The 21,042-nt window shown below is 37.1% G+C and overlaps 1 protein-coding gene across 1 annotated transcript; it reads left to right on the top strand.

Moving 5' to 3' along the window:
• Positions 1-601: 601 nt before the first annotated feature.
• On the top strand, positions 602-19,535 carry LOC118241712 (scavenger receptor cysteine-rich type 1 protein M130-like). Its single transcript, XM_081723248.1, has 26 exons — positions 602-734; positions 1,073-1,384; positions 4,889-5,188; positions 5,305-5,613; positions 5,954-6,256; positions 6,478-6,786; positions 7,037-7,351; positions 8,036-8,332; positions 8,811-9,113; positions 9,251-9,553; positions 9,783-10,094; positions 10,206-10,520; positions 10,690-11,022; positions 11,241-11,555; positions 11,975-12,280; positions 12,400-12,465; positions 12,716-13,030; positions 13,888-13,941; positions 14,028-14,174; positions 14,293-14,391; positions 17,447-17,509; positions 17,775-17,831; positions 17,925-17,999; positions 18,317-18,379; positions 18,503-18,553; positions 18,940-19,535. The coding sequence occupies exons 1-26, from the start codon at positions 677-679 to the stop codon at positions 18,954-18,956; spliced, it is 5,397 nt and encodes a 1,798-aa protein (XP_081579374.1). The 5' UTR covers positions 602-676; the 3' UTR covers positions 18,957-19,535.
• The last annotated feature ends 1,507 nt before the right edge of the window (positions 19,536-21,042 follow it).

Raw genomic sequence — 21,042 nt, 5'->3', positions numbered from 1 at the left:
ATCCCAATCCTTACAGCATGATTACACCATTGTCTATCATTCTGGATTCTTTTGGTTGGGGCTAATACCTTAATATGTGAATATGATGGAAGTTTCACATGTTTCCTTTGTTCCCTGATTCAGGTTTTAAAAAATAATAATTATATGTTTTAACTCATTTCTACGCATGTGTAGAGGAGTCGCGTTTGGCACCGGTTATTTATCAGTGCTTAGATCAGCTCTGTGCAGGTGGCATTAAAGCTGAATCTACACTGAGTGCTTCCTCTCGCTGAAATCAGTCTCCTGTATGCTGGTGACTTTCTCACCACACTCTCCTCAGTCAGACGACTCTAGAGACGGGAGGTGGAGTTCTATTCATCCGCCCTGACGTTCTTTTGATATATATGGAGAAATTTTTAAAAATACCTTTTTGATTTGTCACTGAAGATGTTTGATGATTATACTTCTCTGTCTAATAAGGTAATAGTGATTGTGATTGGTGGCTGTTAGAAACTCTCTCTCTCTCTCTCTCTCTCTCTCTCTCTCTCTCTCTCTCTCTCTCTCTCTCTCTCTTTATAGGGGGCTAGGGGGACCCAGTTTCTTCAGTCTCTCTGTGGTAGTGGAGTTAAAAATTGTGTTGCCTGCTGAGTTTATTGCCTGCTGCGTTTAACAAAGAGTGTGTGCAGGGCAGAGGAAGATGGACAGCTGTCTGACTTTAATTCTTCTGATGTCCACAGTCACACTCACTACTGCTGGTAAGTCCTCATGTCAAAAACACATTTGAGCACATAATCACATTATTATTATTATTATTATTATTATTATTATTATTATTATTATTATTATTATTATTATTATTATTATTAATAATGTGTTTGCTTATATCTTAACACTATTGTAATTTAGTTATTCCTTGACTTTTTTACATCTGTAGCTACACATAAAAGAAGGGACAGAATAGACAGGCAGGCATACATAGCCATACATAACTCATGTACAGTTAATATGGTCTTTTTATCTCTCTTTTCCTCTATCTCTGTCTCTCTGCCTCTCTTTTTCTATCTCCATCTGGTATCTTCTATTTGGTATGCAGACAGTGTGAGACTGGTGGATGGTGGTCGCTCCTGTGCTGGGAGAGTGGAGGTTCTTGAAAGAGGACAGTGGGGAACAGTGTGTGATACTCACTGGGATATGAAAAAAGCTGCAGTGGTATGTAGAGAGCTGGGCTGTGGGGAGGCTGTAGATGTACTGGGTAATGCTCACTTTGGACCAGGATCAGGACCAATCTGGATGGATCAAAGGATATGTACTGGATCAGAGCCTACATGGGAAACATGTGGAGCTCCTAAAATTTCGAGACGACTTGAATGTAATCATGATAAAGATGCTGGAATGATCTGCTCAGGTAAACCGTACTAATTCTCATTCTCAAATGTAATTAATTTTTTCAGTGGTCCACTTTAAAACTTTGTTTAATTGTAACATACATTTCACATTTTAAACATCACACTTCCTAAAATCTTTTTGCCAACTATCTTATTTATTTATTTATCTATCAAAAAAACAAATGCTAAATGATGAAAAAAGTCTTTAGAAGAAACAATATTAGATGAAATGGAGATACAAAATTACTGAGGCAAATGGAGTCAAACTTTGTTTGGGGATTATATTAGGCCAGGGAACTATCTAATCTTTTCTTGTGTTAATCTCTTTCAAGGTTTACTATTATCTGATAGTGAACAGTAACATTAAATAAAATACAGAAGAATGTATCATGGAACATTATATTTATCTAATATGTATATTGTGTTATTACTATAGTGTTATTTTTTGATCACACTAGGGAACAAAATAACTATTGAAAGACTATGTTGATGTTATAATATTTGCAATCTGATGTATTTGTCCATTTCTGTAGTATGTGTATAATACACTATATAGTAATTATGCTAGGTTAGAATATATACATTTAGAGTCTATTTTAAAAAACACAAAGGTGTATAATTAATAATATAAAGTAATTTATTATTTGTGCAAAGTACATAACAATCCACAATTTGGAATGACCTGAAGATTCCATACAACTGGTAAAGGAGTTTGTTTCCATATGTAGTGTTGTAGTATATGAGACCATAAATTAATTGTCTTGGTCTTAGGGTAGGAGGACTCAAATTTTAAGCTTCACATTTTCACATGATCATCAGCAAATATGACCAGAGCAAGTAAATTATGTTCATAACTGTCACTGTGGTATAGTATTTTGAAAGATGTAGCATTTCCAAAGACAATTGCTTCCAAATGTACAGTTTTAACAGACTAAAACAATCTGCCTTCTCAAAGTATAACAGGTGGTTTCATTTCATGTAACTTAAGTGATAGTGTTCGTATTTGCTTGCTGGTGTGTGGTTATGTGTCCTCAACAAACATAGATGTCAGCTTCGTAAAATTATTATTATTATTATTATTATTAGTAGTAGTAGTAGTAGTAGTAGTAATAGTAGTAGTAGTAGTAGTAGTAGTAGTAGTAGTAGTAGTAATAGTAGTTGTAGTAGTGGTGTTGGTGGTGTTGGTAGTAGTAATATAGCTGCATAATTGTATTATGTATTTCATATATTTGTAGGTTTTATGTATTATCATTATTATTATATCTATGATGATATTACTCAATCTTCCACTTTATCAAAACACGTGGAATTTTACGTAACAGAACGCATGTAATTGATCCTTTCCATAACAGCTTGATTTTTTTCTGTTCATTCATTCATATTACTCCTGTTTTCATTTAATAATACACATGAGTATATGAACCTCTTTGTTTGGTTTAAACTTAGCTGACCTAAATTGAGTTGACTTTACGTTCTGACTTCTGAATAACTTTTATAAAAGTACAGTAGGGACAGAAATGTCTTAATTATATCGTTTGCTTCCATAAGTTTCAATACAGTTGGACTGAAAAAATCATATTTGACTATTTATAGATTATATATTATTTAATGTCACACACAACATACAATATATTATATACACAAATTTAATATTTAGTATATTTGAAGTATAACTAATGCATTTTTACAACATGCAAAAATATCGACGTGGTCATTTTCAACAGTTCCAATGGAGGATGAAATAAAAAAAAAAAATCTAAATCAATCAATAAACAAAACCATGCATAAATGTGAATAAATGGGCACCATAAAAGCAATGTATTTATCGATTTATGGATTTCTTTCTTCACCACGGTAAACCAACATAGTAGAGAAAGCAGTGTGTTCGATTACTCTTGTCTTGTTTTGAATCACGTTGGCACATTAAATATTTCACACCAGAAGTTTTGCGGGGAGGCGAGAAAGACGTCACAGCTTGTCACAACGTTTGCTATTTAACGCCAGCTTTTATCCCCGATGTATGTATGCAGATTTCTATGCTGTGGCGATTCTAACATCTATTGGGGCCCTAAGCAAAAATTCATAGAGGCCCCTCCAACCAGTGTTCATCGCCATTATCTTATAAATAATCTGACACCAACAAGAAATTGCAAAATGTTAACTTTTTATTTCAAAAGTTTTTATTTCAAAACAGTACTATTATTTTCAAAATATAAATATAAATAACGACATTTTAATGAAAGTATATAGTCTTCATTATATTAAAACCACAACAGATATGGGAAATACAATAAAATACACAAACCTCACTGCACATATAGCACAATAATGTATAACAATACACCTCAGTAATTCAGAGTACACTTTTACAAGCTTCTTTCCATCTAAAGTTCATAAGTTAGCATTCATAGCTTGACATTTAGTTCAGTTAGACACAGATTTCATCAGTTAACTAGTGAAAAACTAATGTTCAAATGATCTAATTCCCCCCTCCAAATCACTCCATTACCTATGCTCTGTAAAACTACAGGTAAAACATTACCTACTCTAGAAATTGCAGAGACTGTGTTTATTTCAGTAACAATGCCCAAGAACAAGTTGACTGGTTATGAAGTGTTACTACTAGCTTCTATGTTCTGACAGCCTGGTAGGCTAGCTACACTACTGAGTCAACTAGCTGTCAACTACTGACTCTGACTAATGTCATGGAAAACTGAGCTGGGCACACTAAGATGCTTTGCAAGCTAGGTTAGCTAATATTAAATGTCAAGGTAAACAAATGAAATGTAATTCTAGTGGATGTTATTCAAGTGTGTCTCTCCCTCATTTAAGGCTAGACTTGCAGGAATTAGTTATTAATAATTGTATTTAATTGGTATTATCTGCCCCACTCACTAGTAATGCTTTTTCTCCTCATCCTCTTTTTTCTTCTTTCTCTTTTCACTGCCAGCAGGATAACTCCTCTTAATTTTTGTTCACTGACTTGTGTTGGTGATAACTTGTTGTCATTATTAAACAAATCTTTAACAATACTTGCAACAGGAGGGAGTGGAGTCAGACAGGGCCACTTAGGGAACTGAGATCACAAACTGTCATTGCAAACTTTGCACATTGCCATTGACGTAGTATAAAGTTTGTCAGTTTACAGAATTTAATGATTTTTGCTACAATTTCTCAGCTGTTTTAAGCTGTTACAATATTATGGCACAAATCACAAATGGATTTGGTTTGTGGAGGTTTATAAACCCACTGGTATACCAGTCTGTTGTCTGTGGAATAGGATTACTATCATGCATGCTCTGCAGTGAGACCCCTCTCAAAGGGTTGGAACCAGCTGAGGGAGAGAGAGAAACAAAACAAAACAACCAAAAAAGAATAAATGAAAAAGAAAGTCATGAAGAAAAGGAATAAAAACATGGTTAAAATGAATCAAAAGTTAACATGGTTTTGTGAAATCTGTTTTAGCATTTCTTAGTCATTACATTAAGTTACATTTGTCTCTATTCCTTGTACTAATATTTTAGGAGTGAGGCTGGTCAGTGGTCCTCGCTGCTCTGGGAGGGTAGAGGTGCTTCGTGGGAAAACCTGGGCCACAGTGTGTGATGCTGACTTTGACCAGCAGGATGCAGAGGTTGTGTGTAGAGAGATGGGCTGTGGGCCTCCTGTGGAGATGCTGGGAGCAGCTGCTTTTGGCAGAGGGGATGGCCAGGTGTGGACAGAGGAGCTTCAGTGTAGAGGCAACGAATCTAATATTTACTCTTGTCCGACATCTTCATACAAACACAGTTGCTCTCATGACAATGATGTGGGTCTGTTGTGTGCTGGTAAGAAATATATTTATTTTAAGTAATTACATATTTCCACATCTCCCTTTGCTTATGTACAACACTTTCACATTTAGAATAGATTGTCTTCACTCTATTCATTCTGTCTCCCACAGACAGTGTGAGACTGGTGGATGGTAGTACTCACTGTGCTGGGAGAGTAGAAGTTCTTCACAGAGGACAGTGGGGAACAGTGTGTGATGATGACTGGGATATGAGAGATGCTGCAGTGGTGTGTAGAGAGCTGGGCTGTGGGGAGGCTGTAGATGTACTGGTTAATTCTCACTTTGGACAAGGATCAGGATTAATCTGGATGGATGATGTGGACTGTAGTGGATCAGAGTCTACACTGAAGAACTGTAGATCAGCAGGTTGGGGTAAACATAACTGTAATCAAACTAAAAATGCTGGAGTTATCTGCTCAGGTAAACTGCACTACGTCTGCATATGACATCTATACTGATTGTAATTCACAACCTAATATAGTATTAGTCACTATGGCTCTACTTTAAAATGTCTTTGGCAAATTTGGGTGTTTTTATATGTATTAAATTTCTTAAACTTTTCTGACTATTTGTGTTTGTCATGTCTTATATGTTGGCAGTATTTTGTACATAAAGGTTTTTACTGATATTTTATGACATTAAAGAAAACCACATGAACCAAGCATTAATTAGAGCATTACCATAATATTAATCTATTTAAGCATTACTTGGTCATCACAATAAGTTATATGTGTCTCTATTCCCCATACTAATGTTTTAGGAGTTAGGCTGGTTGGTGGTCTTCGCTGCACTGGTAGAGTGGAGGTGCTTCATGGGAAGACGTGGACCACAGTGTGTGATGCTGACTTTGACCAGCAGGATGCAGAGGTTGTGTGTAGAGAGCTGGGCTGTGGGCTTCCTGTGGAGGTGCTGGGAGCAGCTGCTTTTGGCAGAGGGGAGGGCCAGGTATGGACAAAGGAGCTTCAGTGTAGAGGCAACGAATCCCAGATTCACCTCTGTCCAAAATCATATACTCTCAAACATGACTGCTCCCATGACAATGATGTCGGACTGGTGTGTGCTGGTAAGAAATGCATCATTCATATTTAATCTTGTATTTTTCTGACACTAATCATGTATGTTATTTATAATTTAAACCCATTCTGTTATAGAATTTTATCTATATATGAATTATATATCATTTTAGCATTTTCTCTTTGTAATGGTGATGCTGAAGCTTTTTCTACTGATTTGTTTCCATACCTCTCTGCCTCTTTCTTTCTTCCTAATTTTCATTTTGCACAGACAGTGTAAGGCTGGTGGACGGTGGTGGACACTGTTCTGGGAGAGTGGAGGTTCTTCATAGAGGACAGTGGGGAACACTGTGTGATGATGACTGGGATATGAGAGATGCTGCAGTGGTGTGTAGAGAGCTGGGCTGTGGGGAGGCTGTAGATGTACTGGGTAATTCTCACTTTGGACCAGGATCAGGACCAATCTGGATGGATGATGTGGACTGTAGTGGATCAGAGTCTACACTGAAGACCTGTACATCAGCAGGTTGGGGTAAACATGACTGTAATCAAACCAAAAATGCTGGAGTCAGCTGCTCAGGTAAGATGCTCTAAATCTCAATATAAAACTCAAATAATACAGTTTACTACTCAACATTTATTAATTTCTTTGCCTTTGTCATTTATGAATCTAAAAATATAATACATATTATTGTATTCTTCCCACCTCCAACTCAAAATTTTCCATGACGTTTAAGGGTTGAGACTTTAATGGTCCAGCAAATACACTCACATTTCAACATGTGAATAATAATTATTAGGAATCACAAAATTTTCTTTGTTCTTTCAAGTTAATAATTTAGGGGTCAGATTGGTTGGTGGTCCTCGTTGCTCTGGGAGAGTAGAGGTGCTTCATGGGAAGACCTGGGCCACAGTGTGTGATGCTGACTTTGACCAGCAGGATGCAGAGGTTGTGTGTAGAGAGCTGGGCTGTGGGGCTCCTGTGGAGGTGCTGGGAGCAGCTGCTTTTGGCAGAGGTGAGGGCCAGGTGTGGACAAAGGAGCTTCAGTGTAGAGGCAACGAATCCCAGATTCACCTCTGTCCAAAGTCATCTACTCTCAAACATGACTGCTCCCATGACAATGATGTCGGACTGGTGTGTGCTGGTAAGAAATGCATCATTCATATTTAATCTTGTATTTTTCTGACACTAATCATGTATGTTATTTATAATTTAAACCCATTCTGTTATAGAATTTTATCTATATATGAATTATATATCATTTTAACATTTTCTTTTTGTAATGGTGATGCTGAAGCTGGAGAAGTATTATGATTAATTTACAAATGTTTTGCTGTAGAAATAGTTAAAGAACACAGAGCAACAATACATGTAGTCTTAACAAGTAGAGAGGCAGAAAACCAGGGAATTATTCGATATCAGGCAGCAGTGCCAAAATACAAATGGCTAAGATAACAAACCATTAAAAAAGGAGGGTCAGAAACAAAAAGAGCCAAATGCATCAGATAAACAGCTCAGAAATGCAGACAGAGAAAAGTGGCAAGACTTCAGAATAAAACAAGCGAGTTTAAATAATACAGTTAAGGAGTCCCAAACAGTTCATTGGTCTGCTGTGTTACGAACCATGAGAACCAGCCAGTATTGCGGAGCAGGTGAGCACTGGTGGTGGATGTGGCAAGTGTCTGAGGCCTCCATCTGGTGGCCTGTGTCTAACAATAATGACAATCATGACAATTACGTGTATGTGTCCCCCCCCCCCAACTTAATCACTCTCTCTCTCTCTCTCTCTCTCTCTCTCTCTCTCTCTCTCTCTCTCCATGACATATAGACATGGTGAGGCTGGTGGATGGTAGCAGTCGCTGTGCTGGGAGAGTGGAGGTTCTTCATAGAGGACAGTGGGGAACAGTGTGTGATGATGACTGGGATATGAGAGATGCTGCAGTGGTGTGTAGAGAGCTGGGCTGTGGGGAGGCTGTAGATGCAGTGGGTAATGCTCACTTTGGACCAGGATCAGGACCAATCTGGATGAATAAAGTGGTCTGTAGTGGATCAGAGTCTACACTGAAGAACTGTGGTTCAAGTGGAAGGGTTAGTGACTGTCAACATGCAGGAGTTATCTGCTCAGGTAAATTATACTAATCTTTAGAATGGATATATTTACCTCGACTGGCATTTCTTCATATTTGCCAACCTTCAGACTTTGTTATACCAGTTATGACATTACAAATTTTGTGCATCTCAGTTGTATATTTGTTTAATAAAAGGAAAGCATGGCATCATTATCATTAGAAGCCTCTATGGACATGAACCTATGAATGTGACATGCATGATAGATCAGTTTTTAACAATTCTTGTGCAGTTCCTTTTTCAGATAGAACAGCTGTGCTTTCTTTCTTCAACATTTGTAAAGAAAATTAAATTATCCTTTGTCACTTATTAGACCACCAACAAAATCTATTTTCTAATAATATATTTCCTTTTTTGCTGTAATTAATGAAGAACCATGCATTAACTAGTGCAATATTATAAAATCAATAATGTAAGTAGTTTCTCTGTCACTAGAATGTGTTCCATGGTCTCTATTCCCCATACTAATATTTTAGGAGTGAGGCTGGTTGGTGGTCCTCACTGTGCTGGGAGAGTTGAGGTGATTCATGGGAAGACCTGGACCACAGTGTGTGATGCTGACTTTGACCAGCAGGATGCAGAGGTTGTGTGTAGAGAGCTGGGCTGTGGGCCTCCTGTGGAGGTGCTAGGAGCAGCTGCTTTTGGCAGAGGGGAGGGCCAGTTGTGGACAGAGGAACTTCAGTGTAGAGGCAACGAATCGGATATTTACGCCTGTCCAACATCTTCTACAGTCAAACATGACTGTTCTCATGACAGTGATGTGGCACTGGTGTGTGCTGGTAAGAGTTGTGTTTTTTAAAACTGATTTCACATTTTACATAAAACATTTTCTGTGTTAAAAATAAATTGTACATGATGATCTGTCTCTGTCGGGACCGCTTTGTCATTATCTATTTTCATTTTTGGTCATACACAGACAGTGTGAGGCTGGTGGATGGTGGTACTCGCTGTGCTGGGCGAGTGGAGGTTCTTCACAGAGGACAGTGGGGAACAGTGTGTGTTGAGGGTGCAAGTGTAATAGCTGCAGTAGTGGTTTGTAGACAGCTGGGCTGTGGAGGGATACTGAGTGCTACTGTAAGTGACACAGCAGGATCTGGACCAATTTGGATGAGTCAACTCACCTGCAGTGGCTCAGAGTCTACACTGAAAAACTGTGGATCATTGGGCTGGGGTAAACATAGATGTAGTCATTTGGACGATGCTGAATTAATCTGCTCAGGTACATTTCAATAATGCTTAATGGCAATCAATAGTCTGTTAAGAGCACAAGATACAAAATATACTGTCAGTGTTTATCATTTTACTTTTTATATCATTAATTTTATGATTTGTTAACTTGAGTGCTCTTCTAGATGTATCTGATTTAGTCTTAATTCTAGACTCACTACCGACAGAATATAGATCAGACAATAATAACCATGGTATTAATGATGTTACTTCACACATAGGTCACAAAATGCCCAGACTTAAAGATGGTCCTCACCTGTGCTCTGGGAGAGTAGAGGTGCTTCATGGGAAGACCTGGTCCACAGTGTGTGATGCTGACTTTGACCAGCAGGATGCAGAGGTTGTGTGTAGAGAGCTGGGCTGTGGGCTTCCTGTTGAGGTGCTGGGAGCAGCTGCTTTTGGCAGAGGGGAGGGCCAGGTGTGGAGAGAGGAGCTTCAGTGTAGAGGCAACGAATCTGATATTTACTCATGTCCAACATCTTTAGTCAAAAAGAACTGCTCCCATTACCGTGATGTGGGACTAATATGCTCAGGTTAAATATTATCTTTATCTTTGTTGCCAGTGAACTAGTAACTATGAGATACTATGACAACAATTGTGCTTGTTCTGTTTACATACCTGTAATCAGTTTTGTGTTTTACAGGTTACACAGCTGCACGTCTTGTGAACGGCTGGGACTCCTGTTCTGGTCGAGTGGAGCTCCAGTACCTCAGTGACTGGGGCTCAGTTTGTGGTGATAGCTGGGATATGAGAGCTGCCAGTGTCCTCTGTGGGCAGCTGAAGTGTGGGAGTGCTGTGGCTGTGTTGGGGGTGGACTGGTTTGGGGAGGGAAGTGATCACATCCGGGCTGATGTGTTTGACTGTCATGGGAATGAGACACACCTGTCAGAATGTCCCATCTCATCATGGAGTCGAGCAGCATGCTCTCATAAACAAGATGTTGGAGTCATCTGCAGCAGTGAGCATTTTTATACCACATTACTTAAAAATAAATTTTATGGGAAAATGCCCTCCTCTGGCAATCTGCGAAAGTAAACATTAGATTATATCTACTGCATTCTCAGAAAAAAATATACACATAAGTATATAGCTATATACCCATATTTTTATGCATCTTTCTGTTTCAGTTTCCTCTCAGGCCTTTCATGAGGGCCGAGTGCAGTTGTCTGGAGGGAGTGAGTGTGAGGGGCAGGTGGAGGTTTACTTTAGCCTGGGCTGGAGGAGAGTTCTCCTGGACTCCTGGAGTGTATCGGAAGCCTCTGTGGTCTGCAGACAGCTGGGCTGTGGCTCTGTGCTGAACTTCTCCAGCTCCTCTCCATCCAGTCCTGAACAACACAGCCACATCTGTATGATGGGTTTCAATTGTTCTGGGAGTGAAGCTCATCTGGGGAACTGCAGCAGTGCAAATCTCCTCAACCTCTCCTGCAGCTCTGGGGAACAGCTGTCAATCACCTGCTCTGGTATGTGTTGTATTTAACATTCTTAAACAATCTCCTCTAAAATTACCATTTTTGTGTGATGATTTATGATTTATGAACCTGGAGTTTGTTAAAGGTACATTTCCATGTATTAACAAAATAACAGAGTTGACTATCTTGGACATCTAAGGTGTAACTGCATATCTACACACAGTGTGTGTGTGTGTGTGTGTGTGTGTGTGTGTGTGTGTTTAACTCAGCCCACAGCTCTATCAGACTGGTTGGTTCTGGTGGAGATTGTGCAGGAAGGCTGGAGGTTTTCCTCAACGGCTCATGGGGGACAGTGTGTGATGACTCATGGGATATTGAGGATGCCCAGGTGGTGTGCAGGCAGCTTCAGTGTGGAGTGGCCCTCAGTGCCCACGTACCAGCCTGGTTTGGTCCAGGAACCGGGCCCATATGGCTGAATGAGGTGCAGTGTGAGGGGAGGGACACGTCCCTGTGGAACTGCAGGTATCAGTCTGGGGGAAAGCATGACTGCAGACACAAGGAGGACGTAGGGGTCGTGTGCTCAGGTGAAGTGTGCTGACTGCAGCTGTTTGTCATTTTGTTAATTAAACTGTTTAGTGATCACTAAAAATGTAAGTAAGACACATAAGTAGACAGAATTTTCAAACCTGGATCAAGAATTGCCAAATGTTCAGTTTAAAGACAAAAGTCAAATCTAAAGGTTTATGAAATTTAAGCACACAAGAATGATAAATGGTCATTCTGAAAGAAGATAGCACAAAACTGTATGCAATATAGTAACACTCATTTTATTTTGGTTTTAGCTATTTACATTTTATTATATTAGCAAATCTGAGTTTCATATGGGTGTAAGCAACATACAAACCAGTAATTAACAGTTATTAACAGACAATGATAGCAACTGTGTATATATGGTAGGCGAAAAGTAAGCTCTCATTTTGCCTACACATCTTTTTCTCAGCAGATTTTAAAGAAATCAGACTCACTAAGGGGTGTGAAGGGAATCTGGAAGTGTTCTACAATGGAACCTGGGGAAATGTGTGTGTGAATGGGATGAATGAGGAAACAGTAAATTTGATCTGTCAAGAGCTGAACTGTGGAAGAACAGGTAGTGAGTCCACATCCAGAGCAAAATTGGAATCATCTCCTAACTGGCTGGATCAGGTGAAATGTAGGAAACATGACTCCACTCTATGGCACTGCCCATCTGATCCTTGGGGGCACAATAAGTGTGATAATGGCAAGGAGGTGGCTCACATTACCTGTTCAGGTAGGCAGATTCTCCCTGCATGTAAAGATTCTTGCAGATATCAAGTAGCTGAGAAGTTAATAATTAAATGCTCATGAGTGTTAAATCTGCAATCATAATTTATATTACCATACTCACAGAAGAGCAGAAACATTTACAAAAACATGTGAAATGCTCCTCATTTCCCCATCAAAGACAGTGCTCAGGTAAGGATGCGGTAATTAATGAGAGCATTAATCAATGTTCTTCCAATATCCTAATCTAGTCATTGTAAATTTTAATTGTAAATTTTGTAAATTTAAATTTTAATTTAATTGTAAATTTTAACTCAACATCAATACTTCACGCAGTCAAAGCTGTCACGAAATGTGGTATCTGCTGAACCCAGACAGTTATGTTACTGCCCTAACTGTCCTGTGCAGTATTTTCTCCTCATGTCATATGTCTGTGGTGTAGTTCACCTGCCTCTCAGGCTGAGTGGACCAGAGGGAAGCTGCTCTGGAAGGCTGGAGGTTTATCATAATGCTGTGTGGGGCTCCATCTGTGATGATCAGTGGGACATCAGGGATGCTGAGGTGGTCTGCAGGCAGCTGGGCTGTGGGAAGGCACTGAGTGCTAATGGGAGTGCTGCCTTTGGTGCTGGTGAAGGGGTGATCTGGTTGAACAGAGTGGAGTGTAGAGGGGATGAGTTTCACCTGTGGGACTGCAGTTATTCACTGAAGAACCACACTGATTGCTCCCACAAAGAGGATGCTGGCATCACTTGTGCAGGTCAGAGGATACCTCAGACAGGGTTTTGGATTCAATAAATAACTACCTTGACAAATTCAGTAGTTGAAAAATAGAAATTGTGCTTGCAATGTTTTGATGTTTTTTTAGTTTGTAGTCTAATTACACCTTGTTATGCATCTCTGGGTGTTGAACCTGGTGATGAGGGATACACCTGTGCAGCACATCATCAATTAGTCATGTTGCTTTAAACTTGTGCTTCAGTAAGCAAGGACTCTGGGTGGAAGTTTTGTCACTGAGCCCTCTGTCCTCACATCTCATCCTTGCATCATTTTGTCATGTCCCTAGAGGGAGGAGCTAAGTCATGAGAAAGAGATGCAAAGAAGTGAGATAACAGTTAAAGAAAGAACCGATTAATTAAGTTCTTCCCTCGTAACTAATGTATAGCCCTGAAAATACACGTCCTTATACATTGAGGTAGCATTAGTATACAGTCAAATCTGATCAAAAAATGAGCAAATATAAATGTCATCCACAGCTTCATTATTCATGAATAGCTTTTTGGCTTACCAGAACTGCCAACCTTAAAATTAAATATTGACATTTGGTCCATGACAATGTACATCAGTGACAATGATACATTTTTTTAATAACCTGAGAAATGCTGGATTTTGCAGGTAAATCATTATCATCATTATGTGTGTCAACATCAATAACAACAACAATAATAATAATAATAATAATAATATCAAAAATGTCTAGAAAGAAATGTAATTTAAATGATATAACAGACATATACTTGCTAGGGTCAATTAGAGAATAGAGCTAATTATGGCTTTGATTTTGTATGTGTGTGTGAGTTCTGTGTCCACCTAACTGATTTAGTTCTCTATTTCTAGACATCTCCCTGACCCCTGTTATTACAAGCAAAGTAACCACCAACTCCATCTCAGGTCCTCTTTTCATTCCTCTCCCTCATTTTTCTAAAATGTTCAAATGAAAAATACTGTTTATACAGTTTCTCTTTTGCAATTTCCAGTTGGTAAATCTGAGATGATAACAACCAGTCGACCTCTACCTCAACCAGCTACCTCTCCAGTGGTCCTGCTGGTACTGGGAGTGCTGCTCTTCCTGGCCTTAGTGCTTCTCTCTGGGCTGGTTTACCAGAACAGAGTACTCAGGAAAGGTAGGGCACATTCACATATAATCCACAGTTTCAGACATCTTATATCATAGACATCTTATAATCCTTCAGTCTGTCATTAATTTGCTGGAGCCATGTTTCCTCCTGTCTTCACACCCAGTACTCTCTAAGAGGAGGCATATGACTTTACCTGAAGTAATCTATGAGGAGATTGACCACAGAATCACTAATGAAAGAACTCCCATCTCAGCTCAAAAGGGTGAGTAATATAGAAGGGTAATATTGCAGGCATTCCTAGTGTGTATGACAGAGATTAAAAAAAATAATAATTACAGAGTGAGAGAAAAATGAGAGCTTGTGTGTTATATTTGTTATTTTGAAGCTGTGTGACTGTATCAAACTCTTTTCATACCTTTCACATCTTGCTGCTCACTACATTAAGAGATCTGAACAGTATCATGATAAATGTCGGCCTTATTACTATAAGGCAAGGCAAGTTTTAATATGTAGTAACTTTCATGCACAATAGGAATTCAAAGTACTTTGCTCAAATTTATAGAAACATTGAGTGGGAAAAAAAAGTTTTAAATAATAAAGGCTGAGATCTGTCACCTCAGAAAGGGCTTTTCAAAAAAATAGAAGTAGAGTTAAAGTAAAGTCAAATTAGAAGATAAAAGATAAAGGCACAAGAAAACAAGAACATTGTCAATTTAGACTTAAAAACAATGATATTTGGGGTATATCTAACATCAAGAAGGTTGTGATTGCTTTTAGCATCATACTGTCTAAAAGTTGCCTCACCATATTTGGTTCTGATTCTAGGCAGCATTAGCTGACTAGCCTGACTGGCCTATTGGGTTTGTACTCTTCCAGTAGATCAGAGATGTTTTTTGGTTCTAGGCCATTCAGTGATTTATATACAATTGTTTGTATATAATTATATATAGAAGTACCAAAAATGAAGAACTTTGAAATGAATTGGTAGTGGATGTAAGAATGTGAAAACTGGAATCAATGTGCTCAACTTTATTTGTTTTGGTAAGATTTCTGGCAGCTGCCTTTTAAATAATCTGTAATGGTTTAATTGTAAACTTGACCCATATAAAGACTAGTGCAGTAATCTTGTCTGTAGGACAAAACATACTTCATTGGTATGTTGGACTCTATCCTACTGTACTGTACTAGGATATTCTATGACAAAGCACTTTTGTAAGTCGCTCTGGATAAGAGCGTCTGCTAAATGCCATAAATGTAAATGTAAATATATGAGAAAAAGGCATGTATTAGTTTCTCTATGCCCTGCTTAGACATGAAGTCTTTACCCTTTGATATATTCTTTAGATAGTTAACAGTTGTTCTTTGTTAATGATTTGATGTAACCTGAAGTTCTGATCAGAATCAACATTCTGATTTCTGACTTTTTCTTTAGTCTTCAGGGCTCTAGTGTCAAGACGAGAACTGAGCTCAAGTCAGTCATTGCTGTTAATGGCCAAATATAATCTCCTGTCTTTTCCTTGTTTAATTTGGTGCCTTTCCAGTTTTTTTATCTCTAGGCAATTTTTTACATGCTGAATATGTAAATGTGATGTAAAGTAATATATTTAAAGAATTATATAGTTGAGTGGGCAAGTGGTAATTGTGGGCATACTGCTAAGCAGTATCTGATTAGGCAAAGTTGGAGTGTGTAATTCTTCTAATTCTCCACTTAGTAGAAGTGTATGCTCACACCTTTTGGCTTTTGTCTCAAGTGTATGCTTGAGTGTGTTAGTATGTGTGAGGGAGAGAGACAGAGAGTGAAATAAAGAACAAGAAGGGGAAAGAGAGATAAGTTGAGTGTGTGCATGATTGTTTGAGTTGGTTTGAGTGTGTGAGAGAAGCAGAGATACATAGAAAGAGCAATAGGAAGAGGTAAGGGGTTAAATCTTTGTGTGACTGCGTGTGGCTCCGACAGACAGAAAGACTAAGAGGATAAAGGTTAGACAGAGTGTGTGCACATGTTTGTGTGTTTTTATTTGCATGTGTGGTGCAGGGGTACTTCAAGACTCTTGTCTAAACTGAGACACACACAGAATGAAGGAGGGTATAGCTTAGCCCCTTTGTTTGGCAGTCAGGAGGGGCAGAACTGTGCCTATGCTTTTCTGTTGCTCCTTTCCCTGCTCTGTTTTACTCTCTCTCTTACTCCTTCTACCTGTTCTACATATGCTTTCATGCTTTCTCTCTCTTCTTCTTCTCTTCTCACTCTTGTTCCCTGCTCTCTCACTTCTGTCATGTGAAAAGTAATTTACATTTAATACATGTTACATTTAAGAACTTACATTTCACTTTAATACTATTTTCACATGTTCTCATCAAATAATCTTATGAAATGTTTCCTTTGAGAGATAAAACTACATGTGAATTGTGATTTTGTTTTTGCATCACCAGTTCATGCTAACTAAATAACACAAATGTGCAAAATGAATAGTTTACTGGTTATATTTCTCATTTTATAAGTTTTTATACATTGTTAATATATTTTGTACATACATAGAATACATATATATATATATATATATATATATATATATATATATATATATATATATATATATATATATATATATATATATATATTTATCTTTGCATATATATATTTCACATATAGAGAATATGTATATTTCTCTAAGCACCCCTGTTTTCTTTTCCTCAGTTTGGACAGAGCACTCTCCACCATTTCACTGCGAGTTATACTGTGTATGACTGTGTATTTGATGAAAAAACCAAACTTGAACTTGAACTTGAACTTGTGTTATCTAGTTAGCAGTGCCCCCTTGTTAACTTAACCAGTGCCTTCATTTTAATGGTTCAATATGTGTTTTTTGGTAAGTGAAATGGTTATAAGTGAGTAGATTTTAAATGATCATTGTCTTCTGACTTGCTTTTAAATACTGGCATCACTATTATTATTAGCTGCTCAAACGTTTGGAAAGATACTAGGTCATTATGGGACCTGTAGTCTCTGTAGTGAATTTATATAGTATAGTTCTACTCAACAGGTTAAAATGTAAAGCATTATGGATTTTGTACTGAATTTTAGCTCAGTGACTTTTACCAGTGATTATAGTGGGGCATGGAAACATTTCAGTGGGGCATATGCTCCATTAAATTGGGTCTAGTGACACCCCTGGATTATTGTATTTGTATTGTATGGAGACATGGCAGTCAACTGGACAAATATTCTGTTTTTCTCACAGCTCATTATTATCCCTGAAGGAAGATGCTCATGATTTTCTGTTTCAAGCATGTTTCATGATTGCTCTGTTCTCTTCTGACAGAATATATTGACTCAGAGGCTCAGCATTCTGGTTATGAAGATGTTGGTAAAGAGCTTTTCTCAGGTAAGGGTGGGATTACATCTCACAGAGAAATATTAGAAATTATAGAAATCATAGCATTCTTTAATAATCTTATACTTCCAATCAATTCTGTTTTGTCGTACTTTTTAAAAACTCCTTAATCAGTGTGCTGTGGGTGCCAGATGTGGTAGCTTGTGGATGTGTTACCTTGTAGAGTTTTGGTGACTGTTCTCATAGATAATTCTCTTTGGATGCAACATATATCTTAATATAATTTACAAGAAATTCACTTTTCTTTTGGTTACAGCAAAATCTGTCAGTGAAGAAAAGACTGAGTATTATGATGATGCTGTCACCAGTAGTGGTCTGTCAATTAAATTTGTTTAATTCCTCACTTCATTAAAATGAAAGAGATGATGACTGAAATTACTCTATCAACTCATTTTATTTGATTTAGGTGATCTAGGGACAGAAAATCCACAGGATAATTACAGTGACATCACACATGGACAGACACCTGATACTGTAGCAAGTATGCTTGAATAAAACCCCCTTGCTTCTGAAAAATGTAGTTCTACTAATAATTTCATTAGTCACACTACTGCCCAAATAGGTAACTGTAATTTGCTGTCAATTTGCAACAGTGATAAAAAACTTCAACCTTGTGCAGCTTTGTCTTGTAACATTGACAGTGATACATATATAACATTGTCTTGTAACATTGACAGTGATACATATATATAAGCTATTTTTGTTCATTTTTACATCAATTTGCACTCTCAGTTTTAAACACATTAATAACACTCAACAACACTGATGTCTGATGGTATTTATCTTACATTTTGATAGAGGATGTGGTAGAGATCTATGATGATGCCATTACTGTTGGACCAAACTCACATCTTACAACAGGTTGGTTTCTTTTAAAATGATAAAGGAATTCTAAGCACAAGAATTATCACATTAATAATGTCAGACTTGTTGCTCATTGGCATTAAAACTTGTTTACATGTGTTGGCGTGGCTCTCACTGCAGAGTACTATGATGATGTCATCTCCGCTGGACAAGATTCTTTAAGTGGTACAGGTGAGAATACAGTGGTGGTTTAGGTGGAGCCCATTATAACAGGTTTCTATTTCTCTTTACTTGCACATTCCAGCTGCACTGCTTATTAATAATAAAAGAGAGACTGGCCTTTCTGTATCATCTGACACATGATGTATTGTAGTGTAATGATAATGTGTGCTGTGAGAATACTGACCAATCTAAAACATTATAGACATGTGATCTGTGTGCTTTGAGGAATCACCAAATCTAAAAAGCATCAATAATTTATGTTTAAAAAAACATTTAACTGTATTATATCATCTGTTCATTTTGTTACATTGCAAGGCATCCTGTATTTGGAACATACATAAATATCAATTTGCAAAACTAAATTGGTATATTTATTCTTGTTCTTTTACTTGCAGACTATGATAACCTGTAAGACACAGAGGAAAGGCTTCAGTCGAAGAAAACCTCATGAATGAGAATGCTTTTGCTCAGGAAATGACATTTGACCTCTTCAAACTCAAACAGTGTTTAGATCATAAATGGTTCAATGTCTTGCTTCACCCTTTTGCCAGAACACATTTTTGAAAATCATTTTAAACATAGAAGCATCATAGAAATACAATATTAATCCTTTTATATACATATATTACATGCATGATGTTGAATTCGGTAGCTTAAAATGGCTGATATGTTATTTGTTGCAAGGGCTCATTTATCAGTATTCAGTGTATGTGCTCCCTGGGAATCAAACCCATGACCATGGTGATATTAGCACCATGTTCATAAGATTATTATGCTTTTATACAGTTTTATACACAGTTAGCCAGCATTTAGATTCTGTTTTGTTCTGGTTTTGTTTTGTATAAAGATGCACACCTCTGTATAGGCCTACAACAAAGTCATCAGTGTTAAAGGATTGATTCACTACTGAATCCTATAAATATGCACAATAGATACCTTGACCTGCCTTGACAACCGCCTTGTGAGTGAAAACGTTGTAATGAATAAAGGATTATTACACAGTTACGAATGACTTTCATTTCTGTGCATTTTGTCCTCTGCTAATAAAGAACTCACATATTGTACAAGCTAAAAGTAGAACATTTATGATTAAAACAACTAATGTTCCATTTAATGTCTGTTTTATTACTTGCCTTCCCATAAAGACAGCCAACTAATGACTGTTTCACATCCTTAAACTAGATGTCACTTTGTAACAGAATTATTAATTAATAATGTTGTACTTTCACAGTCAATGCTGTATTGTCATAAACATACAACTTTTTAAATTCTTTCTCAGCAAAATATGTCAATGAAGAAAAGAATATTATGATGATGCCATCACCAGCAGTGGTCTGACAAGTAAATTTGTTTAATTCGTCAATTCATTAAAATTAAAGAGATGATTACAGAAATTACTGTATCAGATCATTTTTCTTTCTTACTTTTTAATCTGTTTAGAGGGAAATTGTGCTAAAAATAAATATAAAAGCACACTGACATATTTGGAATTAATAAAAGCATATTTTACACAGTCTGTGTGGATTTCATTGTCCAATGTATCAGATCAGTGAATAGTTAAATGAGGCAGGGCCCATACAGCTCTTCTGTAAACAGTTACATTTAGAGCTGTGCATATGCATGTCCATGTAAAGACTTTTTATGTTGCTGTTGTCATTTTAGTTGCTAAATTACTGATCATCAAACATCTAAACATTTAACCTGGACTGATAAATTGTACTAAAGTGGCCTTTTTAGTATCAGCACCTTTGCTGCAATTATAAATTGTGCTATAAAACATTGGTATGAATCATCAAAACACAACACAAAAATGCTGCATGTTTATTCACAAATAGACAAATATTCTTCATCAGATAAGCCCACAGAAAGAACTCACAGATCAGGGACACTGTCCTAACACTCTATTTATTGCCATTATTGCCAGCAATGGGTATTCATGTAAAGTGTGAACACATTATCGCCATACGCATATTTATAGGGTTTTTCTACCTGCTTATTCCAACTACCTTCACCTAATAACACATTGTAATAACACTGTGTAATAATACATTTTAATAACAATGTAATTATGTATTGTAATAACACTTTTAATAACACATTGTAATTACATATAGCAATAACAATGTAATAACACAATGTAATAACATTTTATTAACACCATGTTAATAACAGCAATAATAATAAAGTTAATGAGAGGACAAAACAAATATATATATATATATATATATATATATATATATATATATATATATATATATATATATATATATATAGATAGATAGATAGATAGATAGATAGATAGATAGATAGATATAATGTCGCCTAAAACAGTTCCAGTTTGATTTATTGTCTACATTCATTGTATCAAATATAACTACTACAATGCATTGGACAGTGGACCTTGGTAGGAAACAGCTTCCTGTTGACAGTAATATGTTCTTCTGGCTTGTAACACATATTACAGTTACATACAAAACATTGCCAAATGTTGCAGCAAA

This window comes from Electrophorus electricus, chromosome 11 (genome assembly GCF_041902795.1).
Source record: "Electrophorus electricus isolate QZ-2024a chromosome 11, ASM4190279v1, whole genome shotgun sequence".
Taxonomy (NCBI): domain Eukaryota; kingdom Metazoa; phylum Chordata; class Actinopteri; order Gymnotiformes; family Gymnotidae; genus Electrophorus; species Electrophorus electricus.
The sequence above is the reverse complement of the archived record's forward strand: the minus strand, read 5'-3'. Positions and strand labels throughout refer to the sequence as shown.